This window comes from Ranitomeya variabilis, chromosome 3 (genome assembly GCF_051348905.1).
Source record: "Ranitomeya variabilis isolate aRanVar5 chromosome 3, aRanVar5.hap1, whole genome shotgun sequence".
Classification (NCBI taxonomy): domain Eukaryota; kingdom Metazoa; phylum Chordata; class Amphibia; order Anura; family Dendrobatidae; genus Ranitomeya; species Ranitomeya variabilis.
Genome location: NC_135234.1, coordinates 387,563,836 through 387,577,081, shown reverse-complemented (window position 1 = coordinate 387,577,081; position 13,246 = coordinate 387,563,836). Strand labels below are relative to the sequence as shown.

Sequence of the window (13,246 nt, the reverse complement as noted above, 5' to 3'; positions counted from 1 at the left end):
TAGTATATAGCACAGCCCACGTAGTATATAGCAATGTGGGCATCATATCCCTGTTAAAAAAAAAGAATTAAAATAAAAAATAATTCTATACTCACCCTCCGTTGGCCCCCGGATCCAAGCGAGGCCTTTACCGATGCTCCTCGCGAGATCGCAATGCATGGAGCGGTCACCGGAGTGTTGCGAGGAGTGGGAAAGGCCTGTTCCTGATCCGGGGCGCCGACGAACGGTGAGTATATAACTATTTTTTATTTTTTTTATTGTTTTTAACATTAGATCTTTTTACTATTGATGCTGCATAGACAGCATCAATAGTAAAAAGTTGGTTACACAGGGTTAATAGCAGCGTTAATGGACTGCGTTACACCGCGGCATAACGCGGTCCGTTAACGCTGCCATTAACCCTGTGAGAGCACTGACTGGAGGGGAGTATGGAGCGGGCGCTGACGGCTGGGGAGTAGGGAAGGACTAATTCTCGGCCGGACTGTGCCTGGCGGCCGCGACCATTCAGCGACGCGGGATTTCCGGGACAGACAGACAGACAGACAGACGGAAGTGACCCTTAGACAATTATATAGTAGATAAGCAAAAATAACTTACACATAATTGGTCTGCATTTAGTAGACCATATAAAACTGTCACATTATTTATTTTGTATGATGAACACTGTGAAAATTAAAGACACCAAAAGTGTAGCTTTTTTCTTGATACTGGCACTCAAAAAATAGAATGTAAAGGTTCAAAAGGTCATATATAGGAAAAATGGTATCACTGAAAATGTCAAGTCGTCCCGCCAAAAACAAGGTGTCATATGGCTCTGTCATTAGAAAAATAAAAAAGTTGCAGCTCTCAGACTGTAGAGATGCAAAAGTAGCAAAACATAGAAACCCTACATAAAACTGGTACCACTGTAAGAGTACTAACCCAAAGAACAAAGCTGTCTTATCACTATTGCTGCACAGTGAACAGTGTGCAGGCCTCCCTGCCTGCCCAAAAACATAGCGTTGTGTGCAAAAATAGCAAAACTATATAAACCAATCATCGCCATAACTGATGCAAAGGGTTAAGCTATCTTATATTACTTATGCCACACAGTGAACGGTGTAAAAATTACATGTATAAATGCATTTCTGGAACTGCTGCTTATGCGCTGATTCTGCCTCCAAAAAACATTGTATAGGCAATTTACAGAAGGTATACAAGCTGAATCATTCCTACAAAAGACACTTCAGGAAAACCTGAGTGGGTGGTGATTTTCCTAAAGCATGTTTTTTAATGTTTTTTTCTGATGCTGGCATTTTTTTAAAGTTTTTCAGGTGGGTTCCAGGCCGAATCCACCTGAAAAAGACAATGTGTGCACACACATTAAGGCTGGGTTCACATTTAGGCCGGGATCACACATGCGAGAAATACGTCCGAGTCTCGCATGGTAATACCCAGCATTGCCGCCGTCACTCAGGGACGGAGAGTGCAGCCGCATAGCAATACATGCAGCCGCACGGTCCGCTCCAGAGAGACGACGGCAATGCCGGGTATTAACATCCGAGACTCGGACGTATTTCTCCCATGTGTGATCCCGGCCTTATTCTGTGTTCTTTGCTGAGCACTTACATAGATGATTTCATCTAGATTGCTAAAAACGTCAAGTAAGAAAAGACCCTTGACAAAACCATTCACTATAATGAGGTAGACTGAGTCAGGCTTCTGTTCAAGTGGTGTTTCATCTTTTTAGCTGTTTTTTAGAGTACAAAATTGTTGTTGCATATGCTTTTGTGCATGCCAAAAAAGCTGGGACACTGCTGGAACAGAGGACAAACAGAGGCCAAAGTGAGTCCATCTGTCTCATTATAGTGAAGGGTTCCATTGGAGGTTTTGTATGAATCACTTTTTTGGAGGGATTTATAAAAAAACAACAACTTTAATTGCTCAGTGTGGAGTACAGGATAAATGTGAAAATAGCCTTAAAGAGGACTTTTAATTGGATGTTTTAATTTAAATTGAGAAATTGAGTACCTCCTCTAATTGCCTCTGTTCCATTGATTCTGAAACAGTTTTTATTTTTGCTCTAAAGTAGTTTTTCCTTTTCGTCCTTCTATTCCAAAATTATGCCCTCCAGAAATAAAGAGGGACATTTTCCCTTCAATTATCTCCTCTATAATGCTGGCCAATCAAAACAGGGTCATGTCCTACAGGTGAAAAAGCACATGCTTCTGGCTTCTCCGAATTTTTCCATGGAACCAGGTGACTGGAGGGTCACAAGTCGGTTACCCCAAACATATCCATGGTGCCAGGTGACCGGATGGTCCCAACCTGGTTTCCCCAAATGTATCATGGAGCCAGATGACCGGATGGTCCCAACCTGGTTTCTCCAAACATATTCATGGGTTCTTTGATAGTTAATGGAGCAGATCTGTATTTTTCCAGCCAGGGCCGTGGTCCTTAAGCTGGCATCCTGTAGAATGTCAAATCTGTGTCCCTCTTGATGGAATCATGATATCCTGGACACTGTCCTGTAAAGTGTTCCTGGCTGTGGTTCTGTAAAGTCCCTTTGATGGAGCCTTGGTATCCTGGCAGCTATTCTATGGTGTGTTCCTGGCTGTGGTTTTGTAAAGAGTCTCTTATTCTTACTGAAGGACTTTTTATACTCAATGCTGTGGTTCAGGTCATCATCCACATGCCAGGGTGAAAGTGAGATGAGTTTACCGCTTAATATTTGAGTATTTAATCAATCTGCATAGTTTGTGCTTCTCTGTTTTGCAGGTCAATAAACTAGCTTGACTTATACAATGGGTAATCAACATATTAGCAAACATCTATTGTTCAATTACCCTATTTCTCTGTACCTCAAAGATAGCAGACAATGAGCTTGCAGCAAACAGCAACTCCAGAGAGTCACATTCAGGTTCCTATGTACAATAGTCTGAGTTTTGTGACCTACCAAACAAAAACACATTAATTCAATAGTCAACCTAAAGATAATAGCCTATGTCTCCTGGCCTACTGAAAATAGGCGTCTGGGTAATTAAGATTAAATTCTGTGTCATCAGACTAGCGTGTTAAAAATTGGTTCCATTCTCATCCAGGAGAGTGAGACAATTTTTTTCTCACTTGTCATCCGTGTGCTGTCCGTATGCAATTTTTTTTTTACTCATCAGCTATTAGTCTTTTACAGGACTATTTACAGTTTCCTATGTACCAGAATTGTAATGTATCCGTAAAAATTGGATGCCATATTGATGGTGTGTATGGCATGTGATTTTTTCTCACTGTACCGATTTTGTAGTGAAATCAAAACATGGTGTGATTTTTTTTATGTCGAACACAGCTGAGAAAAATACACAGATATGCACTGCCTCACTGGATAGTATTAGTGAAAGTTTAATACAATTTTTTATCGGATTGCACTAGGCTCAATATATGCTAGTGTGAGAGAACCCTAACAGCAAGTATGTGATATACAGGGTGGGCCATTTATATGGATACACCTAAATAAAATGGGAATAGTTGGTGATATCAACTGCCTGTTTGTGGCACATTATGGGAGGGTCATGTGACACATCAAACTTATTGAGAATTTCACAAGAAAAACAATGGTGTGCTTGGTTTAACGTAACTTTATTCTTTCAAGAGTTATTTACAAGTTTATGACCACTTATAAAATGTGTTCAAAGTTCTGCCCATTGTGTTGGATTGTCAATACAACCCTCCTCTCCCACTCTTGACACACTGATAGCAACACTGGAGAAGAAATGCTAGCACAGGCTTCCAATATCCGTTGTTTCAAATGCTGCACATCTCGTATCTTTCCAGCATAGACAATTGCCTTCAAATAACTCCAAAGATAAAAGTCTAAGGGGGTCAGATCAGGAGACCTTGGTGGCCATTCAACTGCCCCACGACGACCAATCCACTTTCCAGGAAACTGTTCATGTAGGAACGCTTGGACCTGACACCCATAATGTGGTGGTGCACCATCTTGGGTGTCAGATCCGAGCATTCCTACATGAATAGTTTTCTGGAAAATGGATTGGTTGTCGTGGGCCAGTTGAATGGCCACCAAGGTCTGCCAATCTGACCCCCTTAGACTTTTATCTTTGGGGTCATCTAAAGGCAATTGTCTATGCAGTGAAGATACGAGATGTGCAGCATCTGAAACAACGGATATTGGAAGCCTGTGCTAGCATTTCTTCTGCGGTGTTGCTATCAGTGTGTCAACAGTGGGAGAAGAGGGTTGCATTGATATTCCAACACAATGGGCAGCACTTTGAACACATTTTATAAGTGGTCATAAACTTGTAAACAACTCATGAAAGAATAAAGTTACGTTAACACCATTGTTTTTCTTGTGAAATTCTCAATAAGTTTGATGTGTCACATGACCCTCTTTCCACTGAAAAAGATAAAGTTGGAGGTGAAAAAGCACATGCTTTCAAAAAATGTCACAGATGCAGCCTGGAACAGCCTGGACTCGTTTGACCATGCTAAGAACTCCAAAATCACCATGTCCCAACCTGGCAATGGTGCATCATAGCACAGGAGAACAGCAGAGCAACACAAGTAACACAGTTAGGTCTGGCGCTCCAGCGCTGTGGCTTTCCTGCTCTCACAAGATCCAGCTGTGACCTCCTCTGTCAGTGTTTGTTTTCTTTTACCGCTCTATGACACAGAAGTGTTTTAATTGGCCAATGTCATAGCAGAGAAAAAGCAAATGCCCTTCTGTAGTATATGTCCAGTTAGTTGAAGGCAAAATTTTCAACTTTGGAAAGGAAGGACACAAAATAAAAAATTCCAGAATCAATGGAGCAGCACTAATTGGAGGATGTACTCAGTTTAAATTAAGAAATCTCACAAAAGACAAGTACCCATCCACACCTGTCATCTGTCAAAAGAAAAAATTAAATGGTATTCATATCACTGAATCCAAAGGGTCTGGAAAAGCGACATAGCTACCCTTTCCTATAAAAAAAAAATCAGTGAAGTCTGCACTTGCAAATATAGATGGACACCTTCCTTTCTGAGGTCCACAATGTGCCTATACTGAAACTAGTTTCCACATGTATGACAATGGTGTAGTGGAAAGGGCCCTCTTTATTTATGTGGTGCATGTCTCCTGAAACACTAGTTGGGCACAATATATTTGGCATTAAGCTGCCATTTTTGCAATGTTCACTCTCCAACACCCATACCATTTCCCTAAAACAGCTGTTGGGCCAACATATTCTTTACGCCTGTAGAATAATTCACAGAGGGATTGGAATTGACAAAAAGGGCTCACTTTCATAGGTTTTCTGAAGTTTTAGCAACTCACAGGCTATGCAAATGGTGCCCACAAACTATTACAGAAAAATTGCACTCCAAAAATCAAACACAACTCCTTCCTTCTGAACCCTGCTGTGTGGCCAAACAGTTGTTTACAACATATTGGATCATTTTATTCATGAGAAATTGTGTAACACATTGTGGGGTCCATTTTCACCTATTACCCCTTGATAAAATTACATATTTGAAGCTAATATAACATTTCAGTGGTAAAATATAATCTTATATTTCTATGGCCCAATATTATAAAATTCTATGAGGCACTTGATGGTTTTAAAATACTCTTTCCATCCCTATATGAACTCTATGAGCAGTGTAGTTTCCAAAACAGGGTCACTTGTCAGAGGTCTTTGTTTTCTGACACTTCAGAGCTCTGCTACTGGCGCTCACAATATATTCTAACAAAATCTGTGTTCCTAAACCTCTGCCATGTGACCAAACAACCCCAACCCCATGTGGAGTATTGCCGCGTTCAGTAGAAATTGCATAAATTATGTTGTGAAAATGAAAAATTTGATAGTAAAGCAATATTTTACTGGAAAAAATGTATGCTTTTATTTTCACATCTAAATTTTATAAAGTTCTTTGAAGCACCAGTGGATTCAAAATGCTCACTACACTCCTAGATGAATTGCTCGAGTGTTATAATTACCAAATTGAGGTCACTCGTGAGAAGTTTCTGCTGTTCTAAAACCTCAGGAACTTAGCAAATATAACATGAAATTTGCATTTCAATGGATGATAGGTGTCGCTCAATTGTATAAGTGGGTGCTCAGAAGTAGGACAGGAAGTTACATTGTCATATGTGTGTTAGATCACCACGGCAGTAAAATTGAAGATAAATGTAATTGTACTCACTCCTGAATAATCTTTGTACTTGTTGTCAATAGATTTGTTTCTTTATAGTTAATGTTATTAACTGGCCACAACATGTCACTGTTGTTTGAACATGGTTAAGAGACTGTGATATGTCTGTAAAATGTGAAAGGGAGGGTTTTTTTTTTATAAAAGTGAAAGACAGGAAGAGGAAGAGCAGCCATCTTGGGCAGAGTCTGCAGGAATGAGGAGTGTATGAGGCTGTGCTGGAGAAGGTTACAGTGACATCTCCTCGTGACAGCACCCGACTGAGTAAAGAGTAGCGGCAGATTGAAACTGAACTGAACCGGTATCCGGACCTGTCTGGATGCGAGGGAATTCCTGCTAGAAAAGCTGTTAAAGAACACAAGGGCCCGGGACCTGTGACGTGAAAGGTGCTGCATCCTGTGGAAGTGTTATAGCACAAGCTTCCTCGGTATTGCTCACCAGCTGGAAGAACTCTGCACAGCTGGTGCTATATCCAGCACAGTGGATATAGCTTTCTAGCAAAATGTTTGTTTGATGTGATTTCTTTGTGCGTTTATCAAAACCGAGTAGGAATAGCTTCGTTCCTAAGTAAAATAGTTACTGACAGTGGACTGTGTGGAAATTAGTTCTTTTCTCATCTGTAACTCCGCTGTATCTTGATTGTACACCCTAGGTGCATGATTTACAACATAAATGAAATACAATATAAACTTCGGCATTCCAAGTTGCAAGTAAATGAAAGTTTATGTATAAACTTGAATCACAGGCATTCAAGATAAGCCAACGTTTCGGCCCGTATGTGGTCTTTATCAAGGTACTTCTATAAGATGCAAACACAAAATTATTATCTGCTCAGTTTTCTATATACTCATGCATTTTTCTACTTTGCTACATATAATATCTGATTTACATATCTTCTATTTGCAGCCCACAATATATCCTCCTGTGCCTCCCTCTATGAACTACCTTACGTCCATTTTGCCTCAATTAACAGTCCTGTATAGTGCCCACACAGAATTGATTTAGAAATGTCTAACAGCTGCCATGTTTTACATGGAAACTGCTGTTCTTAATTGATGTGTTGTTTATTATTTTTCACTGTTTTGACTTTATGTTTTGTGTTTGCATCTTATAGAAGTACCTTGATAAAGGCCAAATACGGGCCGAAATGTTGGCTTAATTTGAATGTCTGTGATTCAATTTTATACATAAACTTTCATTTACTTGCAACTTGGAGTGCCGAAGTTTATATTATATTTCATTTATGCATTCTATTTCAGCCACATTTGAAAAATGGGGTTTGGTCATCAAGGTCAAAATTGGCTATGTCACTAGCGGGTTAAGTTATATGTATGCTGATTGTGGAGATTAGGGGTCCTCAGCCCCCCCATACTCTAAATATCTGTTGCTTTTCTAATGTTATAATGTTATTTTTTCTGTACACTGTACTTTGCAACATTTTTTGACATTTGATCAAAACGTTTGTTTATCTTGGTGCAGAGTTGCGATGAGCAATTGTTTCATATCCTAAATAACCTTTATATGTTTAGAAAAAAAAATCATCCCAGATTCCAGGAAGAGAAGACAAATCTCACTGGCACTGCTATAAAGGTTTTTTGTGTATGTCGCCAGGATTCTTCATCATTAGAAGGAGTCCCGCGGTATAAACACACATTAAAGAGGACCTGTCAACAGGTTAAAAGTAGACATTCTCCTATTTTACTTCTGCTGCTACTCTGAGCATTCCCGTTTTTTTTGTTTGTTTTTTTTTAAGTCTGCCATACAGTTTCCAAAAATATGGGGCTTTTATTTTTGTGCTATTTTTATGGTCTTTCTCAAGCGTGTGTGGAGCGCAAGGTAATAGAGAAGAGAATCCTGCAGACAGCGCCCCACTGGCAAAGACCATAACAATTAACACTGAATAAAAAAACACATATTTCTGGAACCAAAGAAAAAAAATGCCAGGAAAGGAGAGTAGAGCAAATAAAAACAAAAAATTGTCTACTTTTGACCTGTGACATGTTCTCTTTAAGTGGATGTCAGCAACACATGGCATGGGCATGAGAGAGGCATTGAGCGGGCATTGCTATGGGGAGAGGGCCTTCAGGAAAGGCCTCTATAAAAGTTGGAAATCCAGGACTAAATATGTCTTAGGTAACCAATGGTAGAGCTACATCTTATGCCAGGCAACTAGATCATAGCCTTTGTTTCTCCAACTATTTGGGGGGAGTTTGAGATGCAGAAAAACACCAACTCTGACATTCATAGTGCAGGAAAAGTAAGATGGTGAGTTATAGTATGGGTGTGAATGCGATGATCGGAGATACCAGTGGCGATTTTTGGGTTTTTTTTACTTGGATTTTTTTTTAATTAATTCCAGAAGGTGACTTGTATATAACATCTTTTGATCGGTTTCATAATGCACTACATTACCTGCACTGTACAGTATAATACGCATGCCTGTGAGTATTCTACTGACAGGTAGCCTATTAGGAATAATAGACCTTTGTACATAGAGATTTTTACTAGGCCCAACTGCAATTGCAATCCATCAGCATCTCATGCCTATGCAGAAGATGGCGTAACAAAGGAAGATTCCTCCCTCGCTCTAACCAATTAGATGCCACAGTCGCTATTGCTCATTGCATCAAAGCGGTTAAAATGCCAGAATCGGAGGTAGCTCTGATCCCAGTCATTACACACGTATATCAGCATGGTGGTTTCTGTTGTAAGTATGATATACAAGGGCTGAGCTCCTGAGTCCATACTATTACTGTGAGACAGGACAGAAAAATGTACAATGATTTACGTCATGACTCGGAGAGAGTATGAAGGAGTTTTCCCATCAGGGCCGGACTGGCCATAGGGCAGTTCTGGCAAATGCCAGAAGGGCTGATGGCAGTAGTGGGCCGCTCGAATGTGCCGCTGTCGGCACACTCCCCACGCTGTCGCGGCACACTCCCGGCCCCGCATTCAACTATACCGGCGTCATAGACGCCGGTACAGTTGAATGCAATGATGGAGGAGAGAGCGTCTGCTGACGCTTCCTCTCCCATCATTCCCCGCTCTGCCTGCCGCTGACACTGCGGGTGCGCGATGACGTCATATCATCGCGCACCTGCTGTGTGACCGGGCGGGCAGACTGCGACTGCTGAGGCCGCAGCCAGGAGCAGCGCGGGACACGAGGAGAGAGGTGAGTAGTGTGTTTGTTTTTTTTTATCAATGAGTGATGACTGGATTGTGGAGCTATTGGGGGGGGGGGGCTGCCTGCATTACTTTCTATGGGGGCTGCCTGCCTGCATTACTTTCTATGGGGGCTGCCTGCCTGCATTACATTCTATGGGGGCTGCCTGCCTGCATTACATTCTATGGGGGCTGCCTGCCTGCATTACATTCTATGGGGGCTGCCTGCCTGCATTACATTCTATGGGGGGCTGCCTGCCTGCATTACATTCTATGGGGGCTGCCTGCCTGCATTACATTCTATGGGGGCTGCCTGCCTGCATTACATTCTATGGGGGCTGCCTGCCTGCATTACATTCTATGGGGGGCTGCCTGCCTGCATTACATTCTATGGGGGCTGCCTGCCTGCATTACATTCTATGGGGGCTGCCTGCCTGCATTACATTCTATGGGGGCTGCCTGCCTGCATTACATTCTATGGGGGCTGCCTGCCTGCATTACATTCTATGGGGGCTGCCTGCCTGCATTACATTCTATGGGGGCTGCCTGCCTGCATTACATTCTATGGGGGGCTGCCTGCCTGCATTACATTCTATGGGGGCTGCCTGCCTGCATTACATTCTATGGGGGCTGCCTGCCTGCATTACATTCTATGGGGGCTGCCTGCCTGCATTACATTCTATGGGGGGCTGCCTGCCTGCATTACATTCTATGGGGGCTGCCTGCCTGCATTACATTCTATGGGGGCTGCCTGCCTGCATTACATTCTATGGGGGCTGCCTGCCTGCATTACATTCTATGGGGGCTGCCTGCCTGCATTACATTCTATGGGGGCTGCCTGCCTGCATTACATTCTATGGGGGCTGCCTGCCTGCATTACATTCTATGGGGGCTGCCTGCCTGCATTACATTCTATGGGGGCTGCCTGCCTGTATTACATTCTATGGGGGGGGGCTGCCTGCCTGCATTGCATTCTATGGGGGTCTGCCTGCCTGCATTACATTCTATGGGGGCTGCCTGCCTGCATTACATTCTATGGGGGCTGTGCTGCATTATATTGTATGGTGTCTGCCTGCATTACATTCTATGGGGGCTGGCTGCATTCCATTCCATGGGCCTGTGCTGCATTATATTCTATGGGGCTGGCTGCATTCCATTACATGGGCCTGTGCTGCATTATATTCTATGGGGCTGGCTGCATTCCATTCCATGGGCCTGTGCTGCATTATATTCTATGGGGCTGGCTGCATTCCATTCTATGGGCCTGTGCTGCATTACATTCTATGGGGCTGTGCTGCATTACATTCTATGGGGCTGTGCTGCATTACATTCTATGGGGCTGTGCTGCATTACATTCTATGGGGGCTGCCTGCATTACATTCTATGGGGGCTGCCTGCATTACATTCTATGGGGGCTGTGCTGCATTATATTGTATGGTGGCTGCCTGCATTACATTCTATGGGGGCTGGCTGCATTCCATTCCATGGGCCTGTGCTGCATTATATTCTATGGGGCTGGCTGCATTCCATTCCATGGGCCTGTGCTGTATTATATTCTATGGGGCTGGCTGCATTCCATTCTATGGGCCTGTGCTGCATTCCATTCTATGGGCCTGTGCTGCATTATATTCTATGGGGCTGGCTGCATTACATTGTATGGTGGCTGTGCTGCATTATATTGTATGGGGCTGTGCTGCATTATATTCTATGGGGCTGTGCTGTATTACATTCTATGGGGCTGTGCTGCATTTAATTCTATGGGGCTGGCTGCATTACATTTTATGGGGGCTGTGCTGCATTACATTCTATGGGGCTGGCTGCATTACATTCTATGGGGGCTGTGCTGCATTACATTCTATGGGGACTGTGCTGCATTAAATTCTATGGGGCTGTTCTGTATTACATTCTTTGGGGCTGGCTGCATTACATTCTATGGGGGCTGTGCTGTATTACATTCTATGGGGGCTGTGCTGTATTACATTCTATGGGGGCTGTGCTGTATTACATTTTATGGGGGCTGTGCTGTATTACATTCTATGGGGGCTGTGCTGTATTATAGTCTATGGGGGCTGTGCTGTATTATAGTCTATGGGGGCTGTGCTGTATTATAGTCTATGGGGGCTGTGCTGTATTACATTCTATGGGGACTGAGCTGTAATGCTGGATACAGCTGTAATTATATGTTATATAGTCGTGTTACACTCCCCTCACTTCTTGTAGCCTACAAGTGTACAAAGATATTATACAGTCACCATGCGACAAGTGGGCCTGTGTGACTTCAAATGCCAGGGCTGAATTTTAGTCCCAGTCCGGCCCTGTTTCCCATTATGACCTTTTCATACTTTTATACATTTTTCCACCTGACCTAGAAATCAGCTGATCACATGCAGAGAGGTAGGTAAGCCGATTTGTGAATCCCCCATAAAATGTATTGGAAAGTCAGCAGATGTATCTCATACTCACCCATGGGAGGTGTAGCAAGAGTTTGTCTTCCCACAATTTGTGCAGGTCCAAGTCCATCTAAAAAATTACTGAATTGGCTCTCTGCTCCTAATCGTGTGGTAGGGAAAATAAATCTGCAAATCCGAAAAGAGAAATCTTTATGAATATTAAAGTGATAAAAGCCATAAAGCATCTGATATCTGTGGAACAAATCACTTTGCAGAAGTAGGTTTTTCAGTTTTTTTATTTCATTTTAAAGGTCTCCATTAAGACAAGAACAATGGACACACTGGGGGCAATATGCTGATTGTCCTTCTGGCAAGTATGGCAGCTTATATTGACAACCATGGAGGATGAGTGGAAAAGTCTATCCTGTGACTTATAACTAAGGATTCCTGCAGGGAGGAATGTGCCATAGGCAGGTGTCATTATAAATCTGACAGCTGCACAATAGCTGTCAATCATGTATGCGACCCAGCAGGTATTTGTATACATGATGCACCGCTCACCTCCCAATATGAAAGTGAGCCCCTTCAGAATCATTAAACCATAATATGTAAAATTACAGTTATTCTTAGACTTGCTTTCCTTTCTATAAAAAAACATTGCTGAAAGGATAATGTGGAGGAAGGCAGGTTTGGGGGAGCAATAGGGGTCAAGTGTACATTCTACATACGCATAGGGAGGAGCAGATGAGTATGCAATCGGAAGCAGGCAGCTTGTAAGGCTACGTACCCACAGTTCATTTTTGGGTGAGTTTTTTACTCTGCATATTTTAAAAAAATACAAGTAACCTATTTTACTTAATGGGTGCGGTAATGGCACAGAAAATCTGCAACATCAAAAACTCATCAAAAGCTCATCATGGGAACATAGCCGAAATGGCTAAGTGTTGTGGAAGATGGTGACGGAACAGGCTAGGAGAAGTTGGAGGCAGCTGCATGCTGACTGAGATAATGCAGCGCCCCAGGGTCCTGGTCGTTGCAGTATTATCATTCTCCTCTAGGGGGGAGTGATGGTACGTTTGGAGGCAATAAAGGAGATCTCTTTACCAGGTAACACCAACACACAACACATTTCATACTCCAGTCCACCAAGGGGAGCTATGCTCCTATTTATTAGGGCACGCTTCACAATTAGGTAAAACTGGTGGTCTGGAAAGGAAGTTAGTTAGATGCTAGCTGAGCTTCGCTCAGTCAGTTGCCGCCTGAGCTCCGCTCAGGGAGCTGGTCCCTGACAGGGCAGGGATCCTGTCAGAGGCCTAGACAGAAGGCCACGGAGTTGCGCCTGCCAAACGTGCGGCAGCTTTCAGAAAGAGACACGAACAGAGAACTGTATTGTAGAGAGTGAGAAAAAGTCATAGTGAAAGGAGAGGAAATCAGAAGAAGTTCTGCCCTACACAGGCTGCCTCCTTCTGAGGAGCAGGATCCCGGTAGCGGAACACCGAGGGAGCAACAGTTCT

General features: G+C 42.9%; 1 protein-coding gene across 1 annotated transcript in view; it reads right to left on the bottom strand.

Moving 5' to 3' along the window:
• RIMS3 (regulating synaptic membrane exocytosis 3) overlaps positions 1-13,246 on the bottom strand; it is a 182,657-nt gene that overhangs the window by 58,463 nt on the left and 110,948 nt on the right. The window contains exon 4 of the mRNA XM_077296067.1: positions 11,806-11,918. Coding sequence (XP_077152182.1) covers positions 11,806-11,918 — 113 coding nt within the window. The remainder of the gene's footprint in view (positions 1-11,805; positions 11,919-13,246) is intronic.